Here is a 25,655-nt window from a genome sequence, read left to right on the forward strand (position 1 = left end):
CTAAAACAACGGCGAAGGTCGATATATTGATTGAAGATGTCATCTGTCTCAAGTATCTCTTTTGGAGGGGCTATTGCTATCAACCTCGAAAGCATGACCGATGTAGGCATCAGATTCGCGTCGAACAATGCATCGCACTTCAACCATGATGTTTTCTAACTTTCAAAATCTCACGTAAACTTTCGAATATTCTGCTGGTGTACAGAACATTTTCGTTTCTTTGTCGTTTGTATGATCTACCACGTTTTGTCCACTATCTGTAAAAACCCTTCGGCTTTGTCGTGCTGTTGTGGTTTATCGACACCAACTATTTGCTACATCCGGGCTGGCAGTAGTCGCAGAGGCGATTGATACGAATCAAATGCTACCATGTCTGATAACCCATGCAACCCCGAATACCGCAAGAAAGTGACCAGGAAGTTCCATCTACATCTTTCGGTGGCTCTTCTTGCCCAAGTGTTGCTACTTTGGATTGAGAACCGAATGACTTGGTTGAAGACAGCGTTGGGGCAAGCGATGTTTGGAATTCCGGCTGAGTATAAGAAGTTGTTTTGAACACTTTAGATAAAAGGAGTCTCATTGACGAAAGCTGAATGATTGTGAAAATGCCCCTGGTCGAGAATATCGTCTATTATGGGTTGCTGGTACTCAAACCCAATGACCAAGGTACAGGATCTTCCAGCTTGGGATCGATACTTCTTATGCCCTGATCTCGTGGATGTTTGATTCGGTAACTCATTATCTTGAGCATGCTGACGTCTATCATTCCGACGGAAGCCCAGAACAAGCGGATTGAACAACACTGATGGAAACGTTCGTGGGCCTAGTATCTCGCAAGCCACACTGGCGGAATGGACGAGATAGACGGCACTTCAGCTCCTAGTCGGACTATATCTTATGCCTCTCAAAGTAAGGTGTAAACTTCTCTCGCTAGTTCACTTCTGTCAGCATCGTGTCAGGCTAGACGGAGCCATCATGCTGATCCCTATACATTTATTGCGGTCTGATGCTGCAACCAACAGAACCCTCAGGGATCCTTTTCGGGCGTTATCATACTCTTACTCAGACCCCAGGATACAAAACCTACATATTGGAGATGAGGACAAAGTTCTTTCCGCTGTCTCGGCGCCGAATGAGTAGGCTTGTCTTAACAAGTATGTCATGACGCCAACTGACGTGCATTCGTGAAAACTACGTAGCGGTTGATTCATCCAGCATAATACGAGTGTCTGTATTTGTATTACAATGACGATGTAGCCTTTGGGCGATAGTTCTGTAATAGCATCAATATTTTACAATTAGCGGTCAGGGGACGTCTTTCAGGCTATCTCCCATGTTGAACCTGAATGCGAAACTTACCAAAGAGATTTCAATAAGACAATCCCTTTAAAACTCACAGACAGACTGATGCTACTGGAGCGTCGCCCTTATTGTCGCCGGCTTCTCTAATGCACCGCCACCGCCGGAAGACGGAAGGACAAGGAGTTATGTATAAACATGTATTTGACGAACGTTTCTTTCAGGACGGAGAACTGGCACCGTAGGCAATCAAGGCGATCGCCTAGAATATACACATAACTAGAGCTTGGCAGCGCGAGCCGGGTTTTGACAGGAGCGTACCACTGCCCCCTTGATGCGTTATGCCAGGGATGATGTTCCCCTAGTGAGAGATCATAGAGGTGGTCCATTGTGCTGCGGCTCCTGGCTGATGGATGAGCTTAGAGCGACACGAGAATCAGTGACTTAGCCAGGAAGTTAATTGCTGGGGCAGCCGTAGTCTCACCCTCAGGGGCTTCTAAAAGCTTTCCGCTGCTCATCCGAGTTTCTAGTTTAAAAGTCTAAGGTTGTGCTACGTCTATATACCGTCATCCGACTTGGTCTAAAGATAAATGCTGATATCCGACATTAACTTGCTCAGTAAGTTGAAGAAGCAGAGAGGCTTCGTCACAAGAAAGGGGCCGGTGACGTTGAATATTGGAAAAGGGAGGCTAGGGAATATTGCATCACAGGTGCTGGTTGGAAAGTCCACAGTGAACTGTTACATAACAGACACCCCAGATTGGCCATGTATAGGTAGGGACATGTTAAAGGGCTGCGCGGTAGTCTGCTCAAGTAGCATAACCACGGCACTTCACCAAGGACAGAAACATCGCTAGTACATTGTTTACAGAGAGCTCCCTCTCAAACTATTTTGATACTGTCCTGTTTGGTCGGCCGTCCAAGTATGCCAAAAGTGTAAAGGATTAGATCAGAGCTGGACCACCAACGCCACCAAGTATATATCTTGATAGTCGTCTAATTCGAATGGATACAAACATGATCGAACATGAAAGATGGAAACGGAATATGAATTGGTCCTAACTGAAAAGAGAACATCAACATCGCTTTCGGGTATCAAGTAGAATCTCAGGTAGGCACGTAAAGCAACTGCGAGCTCCTGCCGCTTTCCCGCTTTCCCGCAACCCCAAGACACCCAGCAAGACAAAGTAACAAGTCATATCAAATAGAAGCAGCGCAGACTCTCATTCCCATGCCAGATGAGTTCCAGTACTCCTGCGTCTTCCAAAGAGGAACAACGGCACAAAGCGAACCAGCCAAGTGACGCCCCAAGTACCAAGTGTAATGAACTTTCTTGTTGTTTGCAATCGACAGACAATGGCCGCCTAAGAGTACAGAGGACGTTCTCCCGATTGTGTAGATGACATGGGCGACTCGAGTTTCAGAATGCGGCGCAGGTTGTCCTCCATGGCGCGGAGATCGGCAGATTGGTCGCCCTGAGGGGCCGGGTTATTTCCCATGAAGCCGTTATGGACGTACTGAGCTGGCGGAGCCGAAGCTGGTGGCTGGGCAGCCGAAGCCAGACCTTTGCCCCCAAAGAGATACTTCTTCAGAGCTTCAGAGCGATCCTCGGCAGGCGAGACCTGCGTAGGTCTCGTGCCATTCGGAGACTGGTTGGGAGCGGCACGGGCAGCGCGGATGCGCTCTTGGTATGGGGTGGAGAATGCAGGGCCAAGAGGCTTTCCCGAAAAGCCGTCAAGCTCATGGGCCGAGATTCCACTAGATGATCTCTGGAGAGGCATACGGTGCCCAGGGTGAGTGTTGTAAGGTTTTGCAACGAAAGGGCCATGGTTGGCATCCCTGGGCGAAGGGGCAGCGGTTGACTCAGAACCGTCTGTTTGAACGGACGAGTTCAACGAACTCGATCGCCGCGCCTGTTCCTTTTCAGCTCTATCGGCTCTGAAAATGGCGTCAAGAGGCGACTCGTGGGCCCTAGGTGCGGTCGCAGGATGCTGAGGTGTCGGGCGTTGTCGTTCGGTTGCCGGTGGGGACGGCTGCTGTTGGGCTTCCGGCCTGGGTCCTGGAGATTCGGGAATGGACTTTGAATAGAAGCTGGGCATAGGTAAGGCTGATGGAGCAGGCGAAGCATGGAAAGTCGCGCCAGCGAAAGCGGCCGCTGCCGACTTGTTCACCGGGATGCTCTGAGGGGTCGAGCGGCGGTTTTGGCGGGTGACGTCAGGCGAAGCTACGGTATTGGGGTTCCTAGCCCGAGGTTTGTTTCGCGAGCGCTGTTTGGAGCCAGGCTGGTTGCCGTTGCCGGACTGCGGCTCAGGCGAGCCAGAATATGACTTCTGGGGGGTATGAGGATGACCGGCTTGATCGAAGGCCAAGGTTGAGACATTGGCGACGTCGGTCTCTGATGCGTACATCTTCTGTCCAGCAGCCTTGCCGCCACCGCCACGATTTTGTCGGCGACGAGTGGGCGTTGGCTTTGCTTGATTTGTTGTTTCTTGCATTCTGAGTCGTAGGAATGGGATAGTAAGTGTCGCAGCGACCGCAGGATAGAAACTGGCGGCAGTCAGGGTCGACAAAGGGGAAGAAGTCCTAGACAATGGTCGCTGGAAGGTAAAGAATGCCTTAATTGAGAAGGTAAGGATATGATGGTGGCGAAAGGAAGGTATCTGTCGGTCGCGAGGCTTGGATACGCTGGCTGTAGCAAGATTAGATATGGTGGGTTTTCCTTCTTCCGATGGTACTGTTTTTGCTACGTTCAAGCGCCAGGAGGATGGTCTGTTTGAGGAAGCGGATTGGGAGAGAGTAAAAGCGAAAAGTAGAAGCCAGAGTCTGATGCAGGAAAAGCGCGTGTATATTCTCTGCTCATGTTGCCGTACAAATGAGTGACGGGCTGAAGAGTCGAGTAAGGTGACGATGGCAAGAATCGGGGGAAGAGCAAAGCCACAGCATGCGGCGAAAGAGGGGAGAGGGGCTTAAGTAACCCCGGTGCTAGGAGACCTTGAGCTGAGTGGAGATGTTGGGTGAGTGCGTGTGTGTGCCTTGCCAAACCTGCCCAGATTGGGCGTGTTCGCTGAGGAACCTGCCCGACTTTCCCTCCTCCTGTCCGAGGCCCAGAGGTATCTCGCCATACTAGCAAGGCGCGTTGGGTACCTACCTGAGGTGCCTGTCCTACCTATCCATACGCAAGTAGGTAGCGTAGCGTAGCGCAGCGCGGGCGGTGGCAGGTATGTCATCCCGTCCCCTCAGTGTCACTGCCAATCCCATCCCATCATGGATCCCATCCAAGTACCTTTCCCATTATCCCTCCTTATCTAGTTGCCCCTTACAGGCTACGCGTGGCTCAGTGACCTCCCGTAAGAGAGAGGTGGATCTCCGTGTTGACCCCTTCACGTGCGCTTCCAGCCTTACTCCCCGTCTTCAGCTCCGGACGGCTCGCATTACCTCACCATCCTTGCTTCTATCGTCGAAATTGGCAAAAGGTTGCTGATACGAGTCACGGCCCTGGACTTTTGAGAAGAGCTGCGTCACCCCGATTCCGCAAGAAAGCCCCAAAGTCAGGTAGAAAGCAGAGGAGGGATCCAAGACATGCTTGATTGGTATCATGGAGCAACTGCAAGCCACTCAAGTCAGGCCGCTCACGTTGTAAGGTACCTAGATCCAATGCCTGAGTACGATTGCCCAGTCAGAGGCAAATGCTGCAGTTCCTACTTGGTGTGACTGTCACTGAATCCCCGCCGTCTTCCAAATTCGCCTCCCTCACTCCGATTGTGTTAGATGCTCAAAATCGCTGCAGGACTCTCTACTAAAGGGACTCAACCTATTCTACATGCTGCCATGGGAAATGCTTCCAGAAGTTGTCTCAATCCCTGAGACTTTGTGCTGACCCATTGCTGGGCCCAGTGCGCACTTTGGTAACGTGAAGACTGTCTTGAGCCGTAGCAAGCTTAGGTAATCTGCTCGCTTTCCCACTGTTTGCTATGGGCTTGCTACTCCCAGGTAGTCCGGGCAGGTCTACAGGGCACATTAGGGTCACAGGCACCTAAGCACCGAAGTCCCCCGGCCCTGAGGGGCAGGCAACGACCGCTTTCCCGCACTGTAGGGGAGGTAGGTCATTCTACCTTACGCCTCATGAACCCCGCCAAGGCAGGCGTGGAATCAGGCGCCTTACGGACCGGGGCCACTCCCGCTGGCAGCCTTTCCTGCCCGCCATTCGCATACATCACCAACCTAACCACAGAAATCCGGCCTGCAAACGAGACACGACAAAGGCCGTAATAACCCGTCAAAACTACTTTTTCTTCTCTTAAAATATTGAGGAGTTGGTTTGAGTCATCTTTGTAAGAAAATCACCCGCGACCCGGAAGGCTCGACATAGGCTAGCCTGCCCGCTCGCAACCCTTTGGACCTCATTGATCGGACTTAGCTGACCACCTACAACGACACAGAAAAGGTACGCTTCTCACGCCTTCTCCGCAAGTCGTCCATACTACCGAACCGCTGCTTCTTCTTCGACATTTAATATATCATCCTGACTTTGACCGGTATCGCTCAGTTGTGCAGAACTCAAACTTACCGCCTCAACCGTAGCCGGAATCGTAGCTCGATTCGATATTCCACAATGGCCGATGTCGATATGACGGATGCGCCCGGCACTGCCGTCGCCAAGAAGGCCGCCGACGGCGAGAGCAGGCCGGTGGACGCGAAGAAGCGCTTCGAAGTCAAGAAGGTGCGTAGATGGAGGATTTGGATAGCTTGACCCAAGCTTACAAGTGCCTCTAGTGGAATGCTGTTGCCTTGTGGGCATGGGACATTGTCGTCGACAACTGCGCTATCTGCAGAAACCACATCATGGACCTCTGTGAGTTGGACGCTGACATGCAAACCCGCTGTTTCGCCCTTACGCATGCTAATAACACACAGGCATCGAGTGTCAGGCAAACCAAGCCTCTGCAACGAGTGAGGAGTGCACTGTGGCCTGGGGTATCTGCAACGTATGTTTTCTGTACTCCATTTGCCTACTCTCGCTAACCTACGTGCAGCATGCATTCCACTTCCATTGTATCTCACGTTGGCTCAAGGCCCGACAAGTCTGTCCGCTGGACAACCGCGACTGGGAGTTCCAGAAGTATGGGCGCTGAGATGGCGCAAGGCAATGGTGCGAGGATCTCGGTCGATGGATACGCAGCATTATGTGTCATGGCTACGCAGAATGAGGATACAATAAGTGATACTCTCCTGACGAGCGAGGACTGCGTCCAGCTGGCGGAAACAGCTAGCCAGAGAGGCCCTCTGGGGTGGGCACAATTACAGATGCAGGAATATACATCACAATGACTTGATGAACAATTGACGTCTTTGGTTCCGGCTATCCCGACTTCCCTATTGTAACCTCGTTTCGTGTCCCGGAGCCGGACGCGGATCCAGGTTCTAGCCACTTGACTGGATGTTGCTTGAAAAAGGGCCAAGGAGGCACGACAAGGAGGAATGTGAGTACGGTTCCGCCTAAGCCAACGTAGACTGCGAGCTTGATGTCTTGCAGAATGTATCCGATGATGAAAGCAAGAACCTACAGGGAAGGGCAAGTCAGCATGGAGTGCTTTCAAGTTTGATATCGAACAATTGTCAGAACTTACTCCAGATGCCGAGAGAAGTAGAGTCGCCAGGAGATCTGCCAGTTTCTGGCCCTCAAAGTCCTGTAGGGAACACATCGTTAGCGTCTGGGAGTTGGAGATGCGTCAAAGAAGCCGAAGGGGAGGCAGGTTTCCACCGGGTGACGTACGATCTGGCCCTCAGCGATATCGCGAACCTGGTCGAGGATTTGATCGGCCATTGTAATTGCGCCCGCGAAACTGTCCAAAAGCGTTGTTCTTTTTGGTTGTTGGCCGGTTAATGATTGGGAGGGGGGGGGGGGGTTTGCGCTGGAAGATGGATTGGCGTGGTGAGCAACCTCTTTGCCAAGTCGTTGGTGCAGACTGTCGGTCCGTAGATGTGTATTCGAATATTTGGTTCGGTCTGCGATCTCGAGGTGATCAACAATGGATGATCTGGTATTATGGTGGCAGGAGCAAATGGAACGTCTCTAAGTAAGGCACCTAAGGTAAGGTAAGGTTAGGTAGGTAGGGAACAGGTATGCCGTTTCCGAAGCAAGTGAAGCACGGACCCTAGTCCTCAGGTCTGGTTCGCGAGCTCACTTTCACTCCGTGCAGCCTTCGGCACCATGTTCCTGCTCCAGCAGCTGCTATTGGGTGTAGCCCAACCACAAGGCGAACGATGGGGTACAGGCTAAACAGGCCAGCGGACTGTGTGGGGTCACTGGTATGACACACCCAGACATCCTTGGCCTGGAACCTGAAAAAAAGTCTCTCTCGGCTGGCCTGTGCCGCCACCTACCTTAGCGACTCACTGGCTCCAAGTCGGATTTTCACTCAGAACCGGGAAATCTTCCCTTGCATTTGATCACCTTCTGGCCGTCCCCGTCATCTTTCGGTTCCATTCACCACCAAAAATTTCAAAAAAACCCTCAACACGCTCAGGACAACCGAGAAGACCTGTCGTCCAAACTCCTTTTTTTTTTTCTGTGCAAACCAACCTTTTGTTCATTTGATTGTGCAGCAGTCAGACCAGCTTTCTTCATCAGATTAGTCTGATCTTGTTCTGGTGGTTGATCTAGCGACCTACCAAAACAATCGCATACTGTTTCCGGACGACGAAGACAAAGTTCCACATCCTTGGGTCACCATTCGCACCACCTAAACCGACGACCATTGTTCCTCGATCGTTATCCGATTCCCTCAACACCGCTCGTACCAACAAATAATCACCTCCTCGACCTCACATACTATTGTATCTTCCGAACTGCTGCGATAAATAATAGAATCGCATTCGACTTTCGAGTTTCCCAGGTCGAAAGACCCACTTGATATTCTACCCGACACTCCAAACCACCAAGTTGGCTTCACTCGCAGCTGACGCTACCTCACCCACCTGTTCACTCCGAGGTCCTGGTTTCTGGGTCTACAGCGGAGTGCACAAGAAACCTCCGTAATCGGGTTTCAAAATCAACAGAAATAACCGGAATACAACATCACATCTCCAGCATTCTTGTGCGTCAACGCTGTCTCCTCAGCGTGTACGCATCTTCTAGGGACTGGCACGACCACAGCCACCCTGGAAGCCCGCTACTCTTTCAGCGCACACCGCGCCGGCCGCGCGGAGTGCGATTCGGTAACGGTCTACTTTGAATACGCATCAGTTATGGGTATCGCCGCCTGATTCAAGAGTTGCGGAGGCCTTCGAAGAGGAACGAGTTTGAGACTTACAACCAATTCCACCAAACGAGCTACCCACACAAGCGGGTCAATATTTTCGTTGGCTGTGAAACCAAGCAATATTGCCAGGTTCCAGCACCAAAGTCAACATGTCTGACCACGAGGAGAACATCTCTGAGGGCGGCTTCAAGACGCCGATCCCTGAGCTCGACGACCACCGCCATCAGGTTGCCACTAGCCCTCACCCAGAGCGGCCTCGAAGAGGCACTTTCGACACTCTGTATGGAGCGCGCCTTCTTGGGCCCGACTCGGTTTCTGGTGAGCGGTCGCCAAGTATCAGGGTTCGGGATTTCGAAGAGGCAATTGTCGATGATGAGGGAGGTGACGTCTCGCCGCATGCGCGACGGGTTCGTCGACCGACTGTTGAGACGGTCACCGACCAGAGATCCATCTCCCCTCCCAACTCGGTCAAAGCCTTCGCTGAAGCGCGCCGTCGCGAGCGTGGCATGTCCTTCTCTGAGTCCAAGGCCGAGAGGAAGGGCAGCGAGGAGAACCTGCATCGCGCAGGCTCAATCAGCAGCCGCCGTAGCCACCGCAGTCGACCTTTCACGGTCGATGACGGCGCCAGCTTGGCCACCAACCAGTCGGCCGAGGAAGACGTCTGTTTCCCTCTACAAGATCCCCGGCGTAAGGACCAGCTGTACATCGACTTCGACTACTTGGAGAATTTCGTCCAGTCTGACCAGGCATCGCGAACGGCTAGTCGCCGCGATTCTCTCCGTGCCTTCCCGGACCTACGACAGACACAGACGTCTGAGGGTCAGCCTCAGCTGCAACTCAGCACTGTTGATGGAGATATTGTCAACATGCCCTCTGACACCTCTGATGAGCAGGAGATCTCGGAGAAGGAGCATGCCGCCGAAGATGCTAAGAATAAGCCTGTAGCTACCCAGCAGCCCCTGGACCCCAACCGGTTCAGCTTCTTTTCTTCGGCTTGGGAATCTACGATCCACGCAGCAGAACTTGGGGACTTGGTTCTTCCCGGCGAGGATCTTCGGGGCCTCTTCACGCTCCCCGCCGATGAGTCCGATGGAGTTTGGTGGTTGAATGTCAACAGCCCTACCAAGGAGGAGGTTACCGCCATCTGCAAAGCATTCGGTATCCATCCTTTGACAATTGAGGATATTACGACGCAAGAAGCGCGGGAGAAAATTGAGCTGTTTCCCTCGTACTACTTCGCAAGCTTTCGATCTTTCACCCCAGTACAAGAAGACGACGGCTTGGAGTATGAGCCGTACAACCTCTATGTCGTTGTCTTTCGCGAGGGTACTCTGAGCTTCAGTTTCGAGCCCAATGCCCACGCCTCTCACGTGCGCAAGCGGATTGCCCTGCTTAGGGACTACGTTGCGCTGAGCAGCGACTGGATTTGCTATGCTCTGATGTAAGTGGACACAGTCGAAGTCGATTATCAGTGCTAATCTGTTGGGCAGTGACGATATTGTGGATTGCTTTGCTCCAGTCATCCGCGACATTGAGTTAGAGGCTGACGCCATTGAGGATGGCGTCTTCGTCGCCCGCGAGGATGATTCAAACCAGTTTCTGCGGTCCATTGGCCGAGTGCGCAAGAACACCATGGCTCTCATGCGCCTTCTTGGAGGCAAAGCTGATGTCCTGCGAGGCTTTACCAAGCGTTGCAACGAGAACTACAAGGTTACACCCCGTATGGACATTGGACTTTATCTCGGCGATATACAGGATCACGTCGTCACTATGGTCACCAACCTCGGCCACTTCGAAAAGATTCTGTCTCGCTCCCACAGTAACTACTTGGCTCAGCTTTCCATCAACAGCATCTCTCAGGGTACACACACGAACTTAGTACTCAGCAAGATCACGTTCCTCGCGTCGATTCTTGTTCCGCTCAACCTCGTTTGTGGACTGTTCGGCATGAACGTTCCGGTTCCCTTTGCGGACACTTCTCTTGTCCCGTTCTTTGTCATCCTTGGAAGCTTGATTCTCTTCAGCGTTGTGAGCATGACCTTGGCTCGCAAGTACAAGTACATCTGAAGAATACATCGGGGCGCTGTCGTCAACGTTACGACTTGATTTCCTTCCATGCCGTTATATTAGTAGGGCATGAAGCATAACCGTGATGGCTTGTGCAAGCAACAAAACAAGCAACGGGATTGGACAATGGGGCTTTTATGTCAATTGATCGATTTTAATTTAGTCTTGGTAGATACAAGAGAATACGAATTGGTTCCCAAACTTTGCAATGCATGCCTCACGCAGCTCTAATGCTTGCCGGTTTTACAAATCAGCAAGGCTTACTCAACCTAAGTCACTATTCACGAAGCTGAGGAAATGTTTCTTTGCACTGCTCTGTGATCTTGATAAGTACATGGCGTTGTACGTGCTTGGTTTTCGCGCCCATACTCAGCCAATGGGAGATGCCCAGGTTATAGTGGAGACAAAAAAAAAGCTGGATGCAAGAAGTACGGAAAGGCAAATATTGGAAGACTTTTGACCTCTACCATACTATCGTCACAGCCAACATACGCTCCTCCATCCCGCACTTGCAATCCCTAACGAACAACGTACTATCAAGGATCTGGAAAATCTCACAAAGACACAACGATGGACTCCTCAAGATCAGCGCTCGAGAACTCAGACCTCGACAAGCTTAACGACAAGGACAAGCTTGAGCTCCGCCAATTCCTTGCCAACGAGCAGCAGAGATCTCAAATTCAGTCACGTTAGTATATCCTCATCTTATGGGACCGTAGAAGAGGGGAGCATGGCAGATTGAAGGTGATGGGAGACTATGGGAGGCATTGGCGTACGTGCGGTCTAATCAGATGGCTGCAGACAGAGAGGGAGAGAGAGAGAGGACTTGGCAGCTAATTCGAATCATGAATAGAAACCCATGCTCTCACCGAGATCTGCTGGAAGAAGTGCGTCAGTGGCTCGATCCGCGGCTCGAAGCTGGACAAGGGCGAGGAGGGATGCCTGGCCAACTGCGTTGACAGATTCCTTGACGTCAACTTCCTCACGATGAAGCACCTCAACAACATGCGCTCTGGTTAAATGGGTTTGGAGAAAACCGTCGAATCACACACGCTGGAACAACTGGAAACAGGATACGGAACACGTCACAACGGCATACTCGTGGGGGAAACGGTAGACCGAATAGAGAGGGGCGTAGAGAAACTTCGGATAGAAGTTGCTCATGTACAAGCATATGTATCACTATGTACGAGGAAGAATGGCAATCCCATCATGTCAGAACACCGTCTGACAGGTTTACAACAATATCTGGCATGTCACAACGATCTCACGGTTGCAAAGTTTGCGTCTGGATATACAAGGATGGTCACCGGAAGCGAATTTCGCATTCATGTGCATTTCTTCGAGACTGAACACGGTCATGGTACTCCGGCCTGAGTACCGGGAGAATCGATTGGTGCCCTCGAGGAGATGCCACTCCTGGGGAATCTGTATCAACAACCTTGAGACGCCCATGCCAATGCCTTTTGCAGTCAATGAACCCGAATTGCTTTTTACTTATTCATTTCCCATTCCCGTTTCAGTCCTTCGCGGAAAATTAACATCCGCTCTAGACGAGAGCCAGCTTGGTGGCGGCGATGTCAAGAGCATCGACATCGGGGGTGAGGCGGGCATAGGCCTTCTTGGAGCCGTCGGGGCGGATCAGGGTGTTGATCTTGACGGTGTCGATGTCGTAAAGTTTCTTGAGGGCCTGCTTGATCTGGGCCTTGTTGGACTTGACGTCGACGATGAAGACGAGGGTATTGTTCTCCTCAATCTTCTTCATGGCGGACTCGGTGTTGAGGGGGTGGACGATGATCTTGTGCTCGTCGAGGCGGGGCTCGTGGGGGATCGACTTGCGGGGGTACTTGGGAGCGCGCGAGACGACGAGGGTCTTGGGACGGTGGAACGAGGTGGTGTAGCGGACCTTGTTCTTGTAGTGACCGTGGGCCTAGGGGAAGATGCTGTCAGCTTTCTAATTTGTGGTGGCAGACAGTATCCCGTCCTCCTTCGGCCGCAGGCACTTTGGTTGTCTTGGGAAGCCGCGGGCAGAGGGGTATGTTGCTTGTACTTACACCCTTCAGGGCAGCCTTGGCAGCGTTGTTGGCCTGCTTGGAGCCCTTAGGCGCCTTGGAGGCACCGCCTAGAGTAGAGATGTCGCATCAGCAATCGCTCTTTATTTTCAAAAGAACTCGCAAAATCTGCTGTAGCATGATGCTCCGGGAGAGAGGTTTCGGCGTAGAGATTGTTGGTGTATCCCCCGTTCCGTCACCGTTCTGCCCGTTGCCGTCGACGAAACAAGAGATTTTGTCGAGTCGCCATTGTGTGCGTTTTGTGTATATGGTGGTTTGTGTATATGGTGGTTGGGAATGTTGCGCTCGCAAGTGTGTATTTCTTGCTGCTACCGGGAGTTGATTTCTCAAGTACCTTTCTTCGAGTCCTTGGGGGCCATTGTGACTGATGGGGATGTTGGCTGGTTGGGCGGGTTAGCTGGGTTGTCGTCGGTGTCGAGGTCGAGTGCAAAAAGAAGAGATTCCGAAAGTCAAATGTTTTTTTTCTCTCATCTGTGGGCTTAGGGTTGACTTGGTCTGTGCGCCCCAATTCGTTATCTTATCTTGGCTAGAGGAGACGGGGAAAGTGATGAGGAAAATCATTCCGCCGTTGCTGGCTAGCCTAACCCGACTAGAACCGCGCTCAAGCTAGCACTTACCAAAAGGAAGCAGACTGCTTACATAAGGCTCGACTTACACTCTTCGAGCAGGGAAAAGAAAGAAGAAAAAAAAAACCCAAGCATCTGCTATGTCGACTTTGATATTGATCTCGTTGAGAATATCCAAAGCTCACTCAACGTACGCGACCCGGAAGCGCAAATCGAAGCCCTCTTGCTCCTCACTTTGATCGCTCTTCTCCGCCCAAAACAAGCGTCAGAAACATGGGAAGGACGAAGCCCGCCAATAAGCTGTTGTCCAGAGGCCGCCCTCCCACTATCAAAAAAGCAAAGTCCATATCTCGCAAAGAGACCAGAACGCTTATCAACACTCATCACACCTTGCAGAAGAAGCGCCAGCAAGCACTGGCTCGGAATGATGAGAGGGAGGCAGCAGCGGTTGCAGCCGAAATTTCTGCCCTCGGCGGGCTCGAGGAATACCAGCGAGCCAGTCTCCAAGGCCAACGAGTAGATCGCGGCGGAGACAGCTCGAGAGTCCTCCTGGAGTGGCTGCGATCAGCCGATTTGCAGCCATTGAAGTCCAAGGACACTCGAAGTGAGGGGAAGAGCGAGGACGGGGCGCATCGCCGATTGCGAATGCTCGAAGTGGGCGCTCTCAGTACTGATAACGCTTGCTCCAAGAGCGGCGTCTTCGAAATGACTCTCATCGACCTCAATAGCCAACGGGCGGGCATCCTTCAGCAGGATTTCATGGAGAGACCGCTACCAATGGACGACTCGGATCGATTTGACATCATCTCACTCAGCTTGGTTGTCAACTACGTTCCTGACCACTCACTACGTGGTGAGATGCTTCTCCGCACGCTTTCATTTCTCCGCCAGCCTGGAGACGATCTATCGGATGCTACTCGCGCCCTGTTTCCCTCACTATTCTTGGTCCTCCCTCGGAGCTGTGTCGATAACTCACGCTATTTCTCTCAGGATCGGTTGGTTGAGATCATGACGGCCTTGGGATACGTCCAACTTGAGGGAAAGGCCACCAACAAGCTGGTGTATTCACTCTGGAAGAGGGCAAATGCTTCAAGCGAACCGTTGCCCTTGTTTGCCAAGCAGGAGCTCAACCCGGGCATGAATCGTAACAACTTTACAATCACACTGAAGGGTTCATGATTACATGCCGCTAGATTGGATAACTTTTCGGCCCAGGGAGCCGGCGGGCAGATCATCAAGTGGGTTGAAAACGGGACATCACTGTTGCCATTGTGATCAAAGACGGGGCCCAATCACGATTCTGGCTGCCTTTTTGGGGGCAATACTGGACGATCAGACGCCGAGGCGGGCCTTGGGGTGGTGTAAGTTCCAAGCGTTCTCCCCTCACAACGATCGACAGGCGATCGTCCATATTTTCACTTCCGTTTGGACGCCTCGAAGATGTCACGTTTCCAATAAGCCAACAATGACCTATATTGTGGGACGAATGTCATCGGCACGACGAGCCCACGATTAACCCCGCCGTCCGGGCATTTGGCAAGCGCCCGTTGCAAGCGAGGGGCCGGCGCGGCTGCTTTCACCTGCCTTCCACGGGACGGACGAGTCCATGTTCTACATCTGGATCAATCGGCAATTCATGCGAGACAAAACAAGGACTTGGTCGGCTGCCGCGGGCCCTCTGGCGTTTGGATGGGGCGTCAAGGTCTCGAGCTCCAATGGAAACAGCTTCGACCTGCCTGTTTCTCACAAGTTTGGCCATCTCGTTTCCGGTCTTTTATCAGCTGTTGCGGGTAAAGCTAGGTATGAGATCCCACGCGTCTGAAGCCGAGGAATGGGCGATGGGCATCTAGAACAGACTTTGCTTGAAGAGTAAGGGATGGGATGGACGGGACAAGAGATGTGGAATTGGGCAGTCGACGGAGATGGGAAAGCTGATGGTGTTCACCGGATGCAGACTGTATTCGAGGCGTTTCCATGCCGGCATGTCTCCAATAGCGCTACCAAAGTCTAGGAGCAACACTCGTCGTCGGGTACCCCGCGAGCCAAATTAGTCGCGTATCAGTGTTTTGATCCAAGGCCCTTGAGTTCGTTGAAGTCTCTGATCGGCTGCAACGTTGGGCTCAGGTCATCTGGGAGTGGAGCGTTGCCGGGGCGGACGACGGGAATGCTCTGCATTCCGGCCATGATTGCGGCTGTGACTTCGCTGGGGTTGTCACTGAGGAAGAGCCATTCCTCAGGCTTTGTGCCGGCGAAGTTTGACAGGATTGAAGCATAACTGCCGGGCTCAGTCTTGAGGCCGGCGTTGACCGTGTCGAACCAGCCCGAGATGAGGGGCGTCAAGTCCGCCGGCTGAGCATCTGTGTAGCCAAAGAAGAGCTTTTGGGCGGGAACAGAGCCTGAGGAGTAGATGACGAGGCGTAGACCGGCGTCCTTCCAGGACAAAAGACGTTCAGCGACATCCGGAAAGAGAGGCGCCTTGATTTCACCCGACTTGTAGCCCTCTTTCCAGAGGTAACCCTGGAGGGCCTTGAGGTACGATGCCTTGACATCGCGTTTGACAAGGTCGCGGAAGTGCGCCTCGAAGACTGGTCGATCAGACACACAGTCCTCAGGGAACGCATTCCGGTATACTGCGAACTCGGGATTGTCCCATTGCTTGTTTAGGGTAGCCGGAAGGGCATCGACGGCATACGGGTACTGGAAACCGAGACATCAGCACGGCAATGATATCGGCGGGATTGTGCCGCCGTGGGAGTAAGCGCACGGTTGCCCGGCTCGGAATGAAGAATACCACCTCCGTGCCATCGGAGGAGAATTCAAGGAAGTCACCCGGAGGGGGCTGCAAATTACCCGATGGACCAGGGGGTGGGTGGTTGGTAGGAACTTGGGGTGAGACGACATACCAGCACGTCTTTGACGAAGGATATGGGACAAACGGTTCCTTCTGCATATTTGGAAAGTCTCGAATCAGCATACGCAATGTTATCAAGACTTGAATCCGCCAATGCAACAAAATCATCCTGGATACGGTGAGTTCGGCATCTGGTAAGAAAGGTGCTCACCGATATCGAGCAATACGACACTAATAGCGCCGAGGCTGTGGGCCATTGTGTGAGCTGTCTATAGAGAGAAACTTGGTATTGTGCGTTGTCGTGACAAGGTGAGGCAGCAGGAAGAGAAAAAATTTTAATTCCCGAAGTGACACGTCAAGACAGTGAGACTCTGGGGCGCGACGCGCGAGAAGACTTTTTTCCCCTTCCCTCTTTGCGATTGTTTCTTCTCGCTTCCAGATTGAAATCCTTCAGCGGCGTTTCAAAGAACTGTTTACTTCCCAATTCAAGCTTTCCGCAATTCAACGGAGGCAGGTTGATAGGCGCTAGCTAGTTCATGCATGAAGGAGGTGACGGCGGGAGATTAGAAGAAGGCGGTCAAGCCAGCGCCCGGAAGTCAAGTAGGGCCGGAACGGGAAACGCGGTTGCAGACCTGCAGATTTGCCGTATGGCTGCCCAGTGCAGGTGGGAGTTGGTGCGAGATGTGCCTTGTAAGTTGTGTGTGTGTGTTTGTGTATGTGTGCCCGTGTAAGAGAGAAAAGTTGGATTGCGCAACGCCGCAAAGGTGTGTGTGAGTGGAGATGGCGAATAAGGTCGCAGAGGGCTACACCAACCCAGGCCTGCCATGGTAGCAGCCGGTGACATGGCCCAATAGCAGCAGACTGTTAAGACATCGATTGCATGACCAAGGCCTCACACTGAAGCAGCGGTGAAGACTGAAGAGGGAGCACTCAATTGTGGGCGATATCAAGCGGCAGCGGCTGGAATGAGTCCGTCGTCCGCGGACCAGCCGACGCCAGCGGCAGAGTGGCTCTCTCTCTCAAGGCTCATGTAGCGAGTAGGTGGATGAACATTTTGCGGCCGGACGGTGAACTCGGGGGCCGGAAAGGGGGGGCCGGCGGGAAGCTGGTCGCGAGTCCGTCGCGCATTGTCAGGCGGTCTGGTTCCCCACCATCGTGAGAATTTGACAGGTCACCGATGAACTCGAGAGAAACGTAGAGAAGGTCGTCGTCCGGTCCTCGTACGGGCGTCGACGGACCCAAGGACGATGCGCTCGGGTACCTTGCGTGGAGCACGCCGGCCTTGTCCCCAAATCCTTTCAACGGAACGCCTGGTTCAGGTCACCGGCCGAGAAGCCTAGGATTTGACATCTTGGGTAGGCCGCTTATGGGTATCGAGAACCCCGTATCTGCCCGAGATCTATTAAGCGGGATTCTAGAACCAAAACGAGCACGCCAGAAGAGACTGGAGCTATCTCTTAGCTTTGGTTGGAAGTTGGAGTTCCTGACAAGTTGACAGGTTGTAACTCTGGAAGTTGAGAGGGCAGATACAAGCGCTGCGGTTAACAAGGCTATTGGGCTGAAGTTCGAAGTGGCTAATGGTTTCCTCACTTTTTTCCTGGTCCGTTCGGGCCCGCTGATTGAACCTCTGACACACATGCCGTGCCCTTTTCGTGCAGTCTCATCGTTGCTGTCCTTCCATCCAATCGTGTTTCTCTGGGATATCAATCCCTGTCACATCTGTGTTCTCGTGGTACGACTATCTCCCTACTTTACGAATACCAACGCCAGAATCCCGCAAGGGGCATGGGGAATCGGGATGCCACCGCAATGCAAACAAACATTGCCGAAACGAACTTGGAATGGAAACGGCGACAGCAGCGTAGTCATCGCAACAGCAAGGGTCCAATGGATTGGTGCCTTGAATTGACAAGCCACACGACTTTTGGACCCCTTTGTTTCTCGGATGCTACTCTGCACGAGTAGATTGGCCTAGAGATGCTTCTGTCCGCATTCGAGCGTGTGGCAGTTGAGCCAGACTACCGCCAACTGCGCCATGCCGTTCTGAAATTCTGATGCTTGTCTTCTTCGGTCGATAAAGCTCGAGCTTCGGAGGCGTCCCGCTCTCACGAGCAACATGTTTCGCTGGCATTTGATGGTGATGAGCAGGCCACTAATATTGGTATGTGCCAATGGGCAAGCAGCGGATTGAGGCCGAGCAAGCGGGTGCGGACGGCGTGAATCTTGCCCAATGCCGAACGGACGCAAGATGTACCCAATAATCACGATACGTCACGCCTTCTTCCATCTCCTTGCCATCGTGGATTCATCTGCCTTGACTGGCCTAATAGTCTGAGGGTCGAGATGCGTTTGTTGTCGTGCGCTAGCACGTCCTCGTGCTAGAGTCCCAACGGTGTGAATCAACGGGAAAACCTAGAAGCATGATGGAAGAAAAAGCGCAGCGCACGGCCTGCTTCGTGGGATCTAGTTGCACCCGCGAGAACGAAGAAAGTCACGAATGAGCGAGGACGGAGACATACGGTGAGGAATTTGGACCGTGTGGCCAAGGAAAGAACATCTCGCCGGCCTCGATAAACACGCGTGGCGGCATCACGGACCTCGGCTCTGGTCCGATTCTCGCCTCCGTAACACGCAAGTGACGGCGAGGTGGATAAGCTTTGTTTTTCTGTTGGCCACACGTGCTTTCGCCGCCGCGGTAGCTTGACACATATTCTCACGAGCCTAGACAGATATTTGGGGCCAGAGATGTTGATAGAGCGGTATGAGTGACGGGGCGAAACATTATCTCATTACGGAGTTGATACGGTGGTCGAAACTAAAGTACTCCAGGACTCAATACTACTACATAGACAACTCAATCTACCTGAAGAGTGACTTTGTGACACGCCTGACGGACTTAACGAGAGTCATCTCATTACGAGCATCGTTGACATAAGTAACCACATGCTTCTATCACATCCTGAGTACGTGGTCAGACGTACGGATGCCCGGCGTTCATTCCCGTGAAGCTCGCCGCTCGCGGCGGCGGGGTTATCTCGAACGCCGGCGACGATCCGTCGTACTCGCCCGCCAGTTCCGTGGTCCTACGCATCCATCACCCCATTCGTATTGCGGCCGACCAGTCACATTGGCCGGTTTACTCGCCAGCAACGAAGTTACTGTTTTCCTGCCAGCCAGCCGCAAAAAGCAAAACACTTGCAAAACGCTCTAATTCATTGGGAAGGGGTTTGTATGGTTGGCTGGTGATGGTGGTGGTGGGGTGGTATCGTGGCATCTCTCATGTCCTTGGCAAGACATTCTGTCGCCTAAGCGAGGTCAGTTTCCTGTAGCCATTTTGGCCCATGTATCGCCAGATAGGACGGCAAGACGAGACAAGCCATGGAGGTCCATCAAACATTGAAGCGAGACATTGTAATCAGCTGTTATTCAGAGTTCTAGTCTGTTCCTCTCAGTCGATGGCTGCACCGCCTCTTAAGGCACTTGGAGCTGAGCCCTGGCTGGCACTTTACAAGCCCCCCCAATTGCCTGCAGTAATGAGCGTACTACGGCTTTGAGGCTTTCGTATGTTCCTACGTCTCTCTCGTGGATAGTGGGGATCGATTTCTGGTGGCGGGGGATATTTCTTCAGTGTCATTCATCCAGCAATGAGACCATATTGCCCGGTCACACGACCGAGTCGTTGGGGAACAGAGTGGCACCGGGGACGTGGAAATGCGTGGTGACTCGTGAGAAGCACACGAACGCCGACTGCGGCCCCCCATTTCCCGTTTGATGAGAAAGGAGGCCACGGTTACCCTCACTTTATGACTGATACCTTTACATGATTATCCGCGCCTTCATCACCGTCAGCCCGGTCTGCCGAACCATTGAGCTATGCCAGGGATGCATTTCCACACCGTAGAAGTCAAGTTGGCAAACTCCGCGATTATTACGTCGTCTGGACGGCACATACATACCGGCTGGGACTGTACACTTGTTCGCTTCCCGAGGTGCCCATACTTCCTACGAACCTTTTCATAAGAACCAATTTGGGTTAATGAGGGGATGACGAAGAGCGTCAACCTCTGAAACACTCTCGAGGAGCGGCCGTGATCGGCATCAGCCAAGGCTCAGCGTCACGGACGCTAAGTACACATAGCAAAAGCATCAGCCCTGAGCCTGTGAACTGTGTACTTTGTAGGGCCTCTTTGGGGTCCAGCCTTCGAGGTGAGGTGGCCTTGTGGGAGCACTGGGGGGTCACATCAGCGTTCAATGATCGGACGAAAGTTGGACGTTTAGGCCCCTCCCCAGACCTCGGACTGGGCCAAATTATCGATACGAAGCAAGGGGTGGGCGGGTTCAAGGTTTCAATGTCGCCATGTTGCGAAGCTGTAATTTCAAGGACAGTCTGAATGGACAACTGTACATAGAATGCAGATCGGTTCGTTTGCTTACGGCCAAGATTAAGAGTGAACCGAAAAGAGGAACCGCGAAAGATAGCTGCCTCATCTACGATAATGCAAGATAAAGCTCTCCGCAGAAGCAATGTCCCACCCGTATCAAAGGCCCACGGGTCATCTGAGATAAATCACTCTGGGGTAAGCTGCAACTTGTGTGAGAGGGAGAGCAAGGAGATTGGGACCCCTTCGAATGGAGGAGGGAGGTTAGACACCAATTAGGAAAGGACCCATGAAAGCCCGTTTTCTAGTTCTGGAAAGTCGATGGAGAAGGATTTGTGGCACAGGGCCGGCGGCGCTTGGGGACCTCCCAAGTTCGTGGGAAACTCTGGGGAACTCCTGGCCGTCCGTGAGCACTTCTCTTTCCCTTACTTGCAAAGCATGGATAAGAGGGTTCAGAGGAGCGCCAGTGAACAGATAACACTGGTTGTGCGAACAAGATACGGGACGGGATTGACAGTAAGGATGCTTTGAACAGGTCTGCGACGCGATAACCAATGTCGAGCGGGCGCGATTATACTTCTGTCCCATCTGCAGGTCGAAAGGAGTGCAGTGTCATACGACCAATGAGACCAAGGCAAGTGAGCAAGTGAAACAGAAGCCCAAGGAATCCAGTCGTGAGATTGTACGAGGTAAACAGCTGGCGTTGTCGGCTGGCGTGCTGACTGTTTGAGAGGCACAGAGGCTGGCAGGAGCTTACCTTAGGAAGGAACTAGGTTCCGTGCACCGTCTCTGGACAGTCGTGAGTGCCTAGGTATGTACTGTAACGGAGGGGTTGAGAGCACCGTTGGGTAACGGTCGGCCAGTAATGTTCTCAATCGGGTACAAAGTAATACCTCTAGGTAGACTCCGTATGAGTGTTCGGTTCTTGACTCTACCTCTCGAACTCTCAGTACCATACCCAAAGTCACCAAACTCTCCACAGTCGCCTTTAGTTAGAAGGAGGCAAGAGCAGGCAATGGCAATGGGCAATCTGGCAATGAGAGTTGAACAACTGTCCTGACTCCTGACTACGTGACTACTCTGACATATCCACCGAGACTTTTTGTTGGGACGGGAGTCATAGGACTGGGCAACTGACGTGACGAGTTGCAAATCTGCTACTATTCTTGTTCAGGGGACCTGGGGACCTGGGGATCGTGGACGTGGCCTGTAGGCTGTATCCGTACCGCGGCAATGCACTCCAATTTCGGTCCACGGCCAAATGACCAAATGGCCAAATAACGATATTCTTCAGCCATGATCCAGGTCCACGTTTTCCGAGAAGACTGGATCCCTCATGATTTCCGAGTACATACGCGGTAAAGAGAGAGGAAAATCGGGGGACCCGTTGCGTTGCCACTCTATCTTTGGAAGCTAAGCCATAACAGGCACGTCCATTCAGTCGAGATATCCAGATCTGCGAATCAGCATGGATAGCTTATGTAAAACGATACCCAATAGGAATAGCCGTGGTCGTGGCGTGGATGCTAAGCAGTCACGGGGTCTTCCGAATTCCAGGGACGGATAAGGCGACCTTACCTAACCAGAATGATGAAAGTTCACGATCAATGGAAGTCCACTGAGAGCGTAACATAACATGTAGAGAAAGGACCTCTTTCCCCCCCCCTGACAATATCCACACGGTGGCTCATTCCGGCACCGCGTACACTGTCCAAGGGAACACTCTCGGCAGTTTGCCATGTTGTATTCGTTCAAAGTACTCGGACTGGATAACCGATAATGCAAATGCAGGCCCAACTCAGTGAGGCCAGAGTCTCTGGCGGCTGGCCGGCGCTGCTGGTACCGTACCTGGCAGGCGAGACTTTGTGTTGGCGCCAGGAGCGAATGAGAGTCTGGCGATGGTCTTCTGGCACTATGAATTGTTAGTTTTGGATCTAAGGCCGTCTGGACCCCGTCGATCGCCTTCCCTCATTGTGTAAGAAGGGCAAAAGGGTTGCGCGCTTCCCGCTGCGACCGCCCTACTCTCTATCTCTGTTCGTCGATGCTGCAGGCGGTAGACGATTTGGAGCGCCGTCGCAACGGGAAGGGAGGCCTGGCTTGTCTGGCACCCCGGATTGTCGACGGGCCTTGACTGGCTGGCGACGGCTGCCGTGGCAGAAAGAAACATACAATGACCTGGAGCATGGCTTGGCTTTTCCTGGCGCTGGCAGCCTGCATGCATTCCGCTGGTTTCGCAGTACGCGGCAGTCATGTCGAGGTTGGAGCTGTCCTCGCCCAGCCGCTGCGCGAGCTGTACTTGCCGACCACGTACCCCCAGGGCGGTGTGGCGACTAACGACGCATCCAAGTGGATCAAACTTTCCAAGGACGGTTGGTACTGACTGGCTGTGCCTATGGTGGCTGTCAGGTACGTAGCCGGCAGTGCATAATGCAATAGGTACGTTGGTTTTTGGTACGGGTGCTCTGAACGGAGTGGCAGTACGGAAAATTGCTTGGGCTACCTCCATACTGGCGTCGCGTCCATGGGACAGTAGGCCCTCCGTCAAAACATGATCACCGTTCATCTTCGTCTACCGTCCAGCGATGATCTACCGTGTAGGAATAAACGTTTGAGCACGTTCCTTCCTGGGCATTCGCAATACCTTGGCTTTTCGGTGCCATCCATTGACTTCGATTGTACTGTACTTCTCTCCTTTACAAGCCAATTGTCTTCCTCATTCGCACGCCTACTTCCATAATAAATCACAAGAGAGTACTGCCCTGCAACAACATGTCATCACTTGCACGCAATACGGTCGTTCAGGTCTCGCCGTTCCAGTAATCAATGTTGCACGAAGCCGCACAGCGATAGAGCTAACGAGAAGTGAGAACACCCAGAGAGGGGAAAAAGTTCGAGACCTCGAGTGTTCAACCCCAGACGGTCCCTTGCAGCCACTTCGCACATCACACCTTGGACCTTCATTGCCAGCGAGTTTGCGAACGTGCGAACGTCCCTCCCCCCCCCCTCCCCCCGGTCGAGCAGCCTGCCAGCCATTCGCGGATTCATGCACTTCGCAGGGGTTCGCCCGCTGTCTCAAGGAAACTTCCCACATCTCGAACCAAGTTTCCGAGAGGCCCTTGTCAGTCGCACTGTCCCGCCGGTCAATCTCCCTTTTCCCCCTGAGCTTGGGTTTGCGAGATACATCTGATGCTACTGAGATTACCTGCCATCTCCCGCACCGCTGGTCCCCTCTATGGCGTACCTTGCTACCGGACTTCGTCATAGTTACGCTGCTGCACGAGTTTAATTGCCTTGCGGGCACCCCTCGCGCCAGCGTTCTTCGCCGGTTGTTATTGTTGCGGCATCCGTATTGTTGATGTTTATGTTGATTAACAAAGTTATTCGGCTCCGACCCCGTGTATACTTGGTTGCGTCGGTCAATCTACACAACAACTACATAGGGCGCGGCAACGCATTCTCGTCTTACGTATCAACACAGTGGTATCGCCGGCTACCCAGAGATTGCGTATTTTGGACACTGCTTTCGTCTTGAATTCGCCATCCATCGAAGCCAATGGAAGTCACTGCGGAAGGTTTTCGTGCCGTGTACTCCGTTATGAGCAATCAAGTTTATCAATCAAGGCGGTCCCGTTGAATCGTCCGCTTCGACGATGAGTAACAACACAAAGCCCCGTCTACCATTCGCCGGAACGGGCACCGAGTTCCCTCTTTGCACTCTCCTTTTTCTCAGTGGATTCTGGAGAGGATCCCGACAAGTACGACTCTTGCTTCCTCGCTGGCAGCTCCCAGTTCCAGCAGGCTACGGGGCCGGAGAGATGATGAAATGGGCTCTCAAGACGGGGCGGACGGGTACAAGTTGGGCGAGAATCGCCGTGCCGGGACCCGTTGACTATCCACTGTGGGTTATGTCAATAGTCAGCTGGTCTGGTACACCTGGGCCTGGACGCTGAGTGATGCAGTCGTGCTCCTATGTGTTCCTCTGCTCTTGGCTAAGCTGATGAGGTACCTCACTCGGTAGACGGCTGCCAGCCCATTCGGTACTTAGCTCACACCAACTATTTGCACTAGGTTTACCAAGGCACATGGTTGACTTTCCAAGTTGACCTCGAGGCTCGTCAGTGCGTCAGACTCAGCCAACACTGGGCACCGTGAACCCGTTATGACACCGCTGATGGCACAGTGTCACAGTCTTCACACCCTCAGCGCTCACCGTCCGAGGTCTGGACCTCCAAGCGTGGAGCTGGCTAACGGAGTGGTAAACGGAAGCCAAAGTCGTCTATGTACAATGTCTACAGGCGCCTTGAGAGAAGACACAAACATCAGAACAGGCCATTCAGAGACAGCAAGTGGGGCTTCTGGGCTGACCCGGCCTTTCACTCACTGGCTGTCTCTTTCGTCTGTTCTCTGCATAGGTACCTACTGCGTAGGCATGGAGAGAAAGCTGCCTCCCCCCTCCACAGTTCAGACACCTGACTGCTGTCTATGTCTGAGGTTGGTTGTCGTGTGTCTGGGGAAAGCAACAGAGCCAAAAGGGGGGCTGAGGTCTGAACAGACGGGAGCGAGCAATCGAAGTGTCGGTCTGTCGGTCTGGCTGACTGGAGTCTTTTCAGGCATGGCTGGGTTGCGTTGCATCGTTGCCAGCCCAGCGAGAAAGAAAGCCCAGTCGTGTCCTGCAGGATGATCAGGATAGCATAGGGTAGTGCATGCTATTACTGGGTAGCTACTAAGGTATACATACGGATAATATGCAGGAGACAGTTGTCTGGTGCTGGGGATTGGAGAGCGATGTGAGAGACAAGCAATCCTGCTTTGAATGCTGTCTGCAAGTTGGTCAAGCGTGCGTTCCGGTCGTCCCAGTCGTCCCACTCCCCTCCCCCCATCATTCCACGTAGCGCGCCATGCTTCCTGGCGACTTGTCCCAGACTGTCCAGTACCTGTGCCAGGTGCCAGCCCCGTGTGTGCACATGATACGTACTCTTCCCCCACCGCTTTCTCGACCGTCCGTCACCCTTTCCCAAGGATGCTACCTCAGCATCCTCAGCATGGCTCAGGTAAGGAACCTATCCAGGTACCTAGGTAGCTCCCTCCCCACGCAGTATGGCCAGGTACCTTACTGTGTGCCGATACTGACTGCGTAAGGTAAGGTAGACTTTCATTCC

At 52.8% G+C, this 25,655-nt stretch overlaps 12 protein-coding genes across 12 annotated transcripts; 7 read left to right on the forward strand and 5 right to left on the reverse strand.

The window, feature by feature from the left end:
- Window positions 1-2,375: 2,375 nt before the first annotated feature.
- CCOS01_02539 (uncharacterized protein) lies at window positions 2,376-2,498 on the reverse strand (the record flags this gene model as incomplete). The annotated part of the gene is made up of 1 exon (XM_060450727.1): window positions 2,376-2,498. One exon carries the CDS (start codon window positions 2,496-2,498, stop codon window positions 2,376-2,378), a length of 123 nt encoding a protein of 40 aa, XP_060319377.1.
- A 165-nt stretch (window positions 2,499-2,663) lies between these two features.
- On the reverse strand, window positions 2,664-3,794 carry CCOS01_02540 (uncharacterized protein; the record flags this gene model as incomplete). Its single annotated transcript, XM_060450728.1, has 1 exon — window positions 2,664-3,794. One exon carries the CDS (start codon window positions 3,792-3,794, stop codon window positions 2,664-2,666), a length of 1,131 nt encoding a protein of 376 aa, XP_060319378.1.
- A 2,117-nt stretch (window positions 3,795-5,911) lies between these two features.
- CCOS01_02541 (E3 ubiquitin-protein ligase RBX1) lies at window positions 5,912-6,431 on the forward strand (the record flags this gene model as incomplete). Its single annotated transcript, XM_060450729.1, has 4 exons — window positions 5,912-6,019; window positions 6,073-6,151; window positions 6,214-6,284; window positions 6,333-6,431. The coding sequence occupies 4 exons, from the start codon at window positions 5,912-5,914 to the stop codon at window positions 6,429-6,431; spliced, it is 357 nt and encodes a 118-aa protein (XP_060319379.1).
- A 227-nt stretch (window positions 6,432-6,658) lies between these two features.
- CCOS01_02542 (microsomal signal peptidase 12 kDa subunit) lies at window positions 6,659-7,123 on the reverse strand (the record flags this gene model as incomplete). Its single annotated transcript, XM_060450730.1, has 3 exons — window positions 6,659-6,859; window positions 6,927-6,986; window positions 7,073-7,123. The coding sequence occupies 3 exons, from the start codon at window positions 7,121-7,123 to the stop codon at window positions 6,659-6,661; spliced, it is 312 nt and encodes a 103-aa protein (XP_060319380.1).
- Window positions 7,124-8,710: 1,587 nt separating this feature from the next.
- On the forward strand, window positions 8,711-10,628 carry CCOS01_02543 (CorA-like Mg2+ transporter; the record flags this gene model as incomplete). The annotated part of the gene is made up of 2 exons (XM_060450731.1): window positions 8,711-10,002; window positions 10,052-10,628. 2 exons carry the CDS (start codon window positions 8,711-8,713, stop codon window positions 10,626-10,628), a joined length of 1,869 nt encoding a protein of 622 aa, XP_060319381.1.
- A 570-nt stretch (window positions 10,629-11,198) lies between these two features.
- CCOS01_02544 (Tim10/DDP family zinc finger) lies at window positions 11,199-11,648 on the forward strand (the record flags this gene model as incomplete). Its single annotated transcript, XM_060450732.1, has 2 exons — window positions 11,199-11,316; window positions 11,482-11,648. 2 exons carry the CDS (start codon window positions 11,199-11,201, stop codon window positions 11,646-11,648), a joined length of 285 nt encoding a protein of 94 aa, XP_060319382.1.
- A 529-nt stretch (window positions 11,649-12,177) lies between these two features.
- On the reverse strand, window positions 12,178-13,059 carry CCOS01_02545 (ribosomal protein L23; the record flags this gene model as incomplete). The annotated part of the gene is made up of 3 exons (XM_060450733.1): window positions 12,178-12,558; window positions 12,683-12,750; window positions 13,035-13,059. 3 exons carry the CDS (start codon window positions 13,057-13,059, stop codon window positions 12,178-12,180), a joined length of 474 nt encoding a protein of 157 aa, XP_060319383.1.
- Window positions 13,060-13,539: 480 nt separating this feature from the next.
- CCOS01_02546 (nucleolus protein) lies at window positions 13,540-14,445 on the forward strand (the record flags this gene model as incomplete). The annotated part of the gene is made up of 1 exon (XM_060450734.1): window positions 13,540-14,445. The coding sequence occupies one exon, from the start codon at window positions 13,540-13,542 to the stop codon at window positions 14,443-14,445; it is 906 nt and encodes a 301-aa protein (XP_060319384.1).
- An 879-nt stretch (window positions 14,446-15,324) lies between these two features.
- CCOS01_02547 (enolase-phosphatase E1) lies at window positions 15,325-16,216 on the reverse strand (the record flags this gene model as incomplete). The annotated part of the gene is made up of 2 exons (XM_060450735.1): window positions 15,325-15,963; window positions 16,031-16,216. 2 exons carry the CDS (start codon window positions 16,214-16,216, stop codon window positions 15,325-15,327), a joined length of 825 nt encoding a protein of 274 aa, XP_060319385.1.
- Window positions 16,217-19,990: 3,774 nt separating this feature from the next.
- Window positions 19,991-20,137, forward strand: CCOS01_02548 (uncharacterized protein; the record flags this gene model as incomplete). Its single annotated transcript, XM_060450736.1, has 1 exon — window positions 19,991-20,137. One exon carries the CDS (start codon window positions 19,991-19,993, stop codon window positions 20,135-20,137), a length of 147 nt encoding a protein of 48 aa, XP_060319386.1.
- A 680-nt stretch (window positions 20,138-20,817) lies between these two features.
- Window positions 20,818-21,226, forward strand: CCOS01_02549 (uncharacterized protein; the record flags this gene model as incomplete). Its single annotated transcript, XM_060450737.1, has 2 exons — window positions 20,818-20,982; window positions 21,032-21,226. 2 exons carry the CDS (start codon window positions 20,818-20,820, stop codon window positions 21,224-21,226), a joined length of 360 nt encoding a protein of 119 aa, XP_060319387.1.
- A 1,440-nt stretch (window positions 21,227-22,666) lies between these two features.
- CCOS01_02550 (uncharacterized protein) lies at window positions 22,667-22,876 on the forward strand (the record flags this gene model as incomplete). Its single annotated transcript, XM_060450738.1, has 1 exon — window positions 22,667-22,876. The coding sequence occupies one exon, from the start codon at window positions 22,667-22,669 to the stop codon at window positions 22,874-22,876; it is 210 nt and encodes a 69-aa protein (XP_060319388.1).
- Window positions 22,877-25,655: the final 2,779 nt, after the last annotated feature.

Source organism: Colletotrichum costaricense (genome assembly GCF_030867565.1).
Source record: "Colletotrichum costaricense strain IMI 309622 chromosome Unknown Scaffold_2.1, whole genome shotgun sequence".
In the NCBI taxonomy this organism is placed as follows: Eukaryota; Fungi; Ascomycota; class Sordariomycetes; order Glomerellales; family Glomerellaceae; genus Colletotrichum; species Colletotrichum costaricense.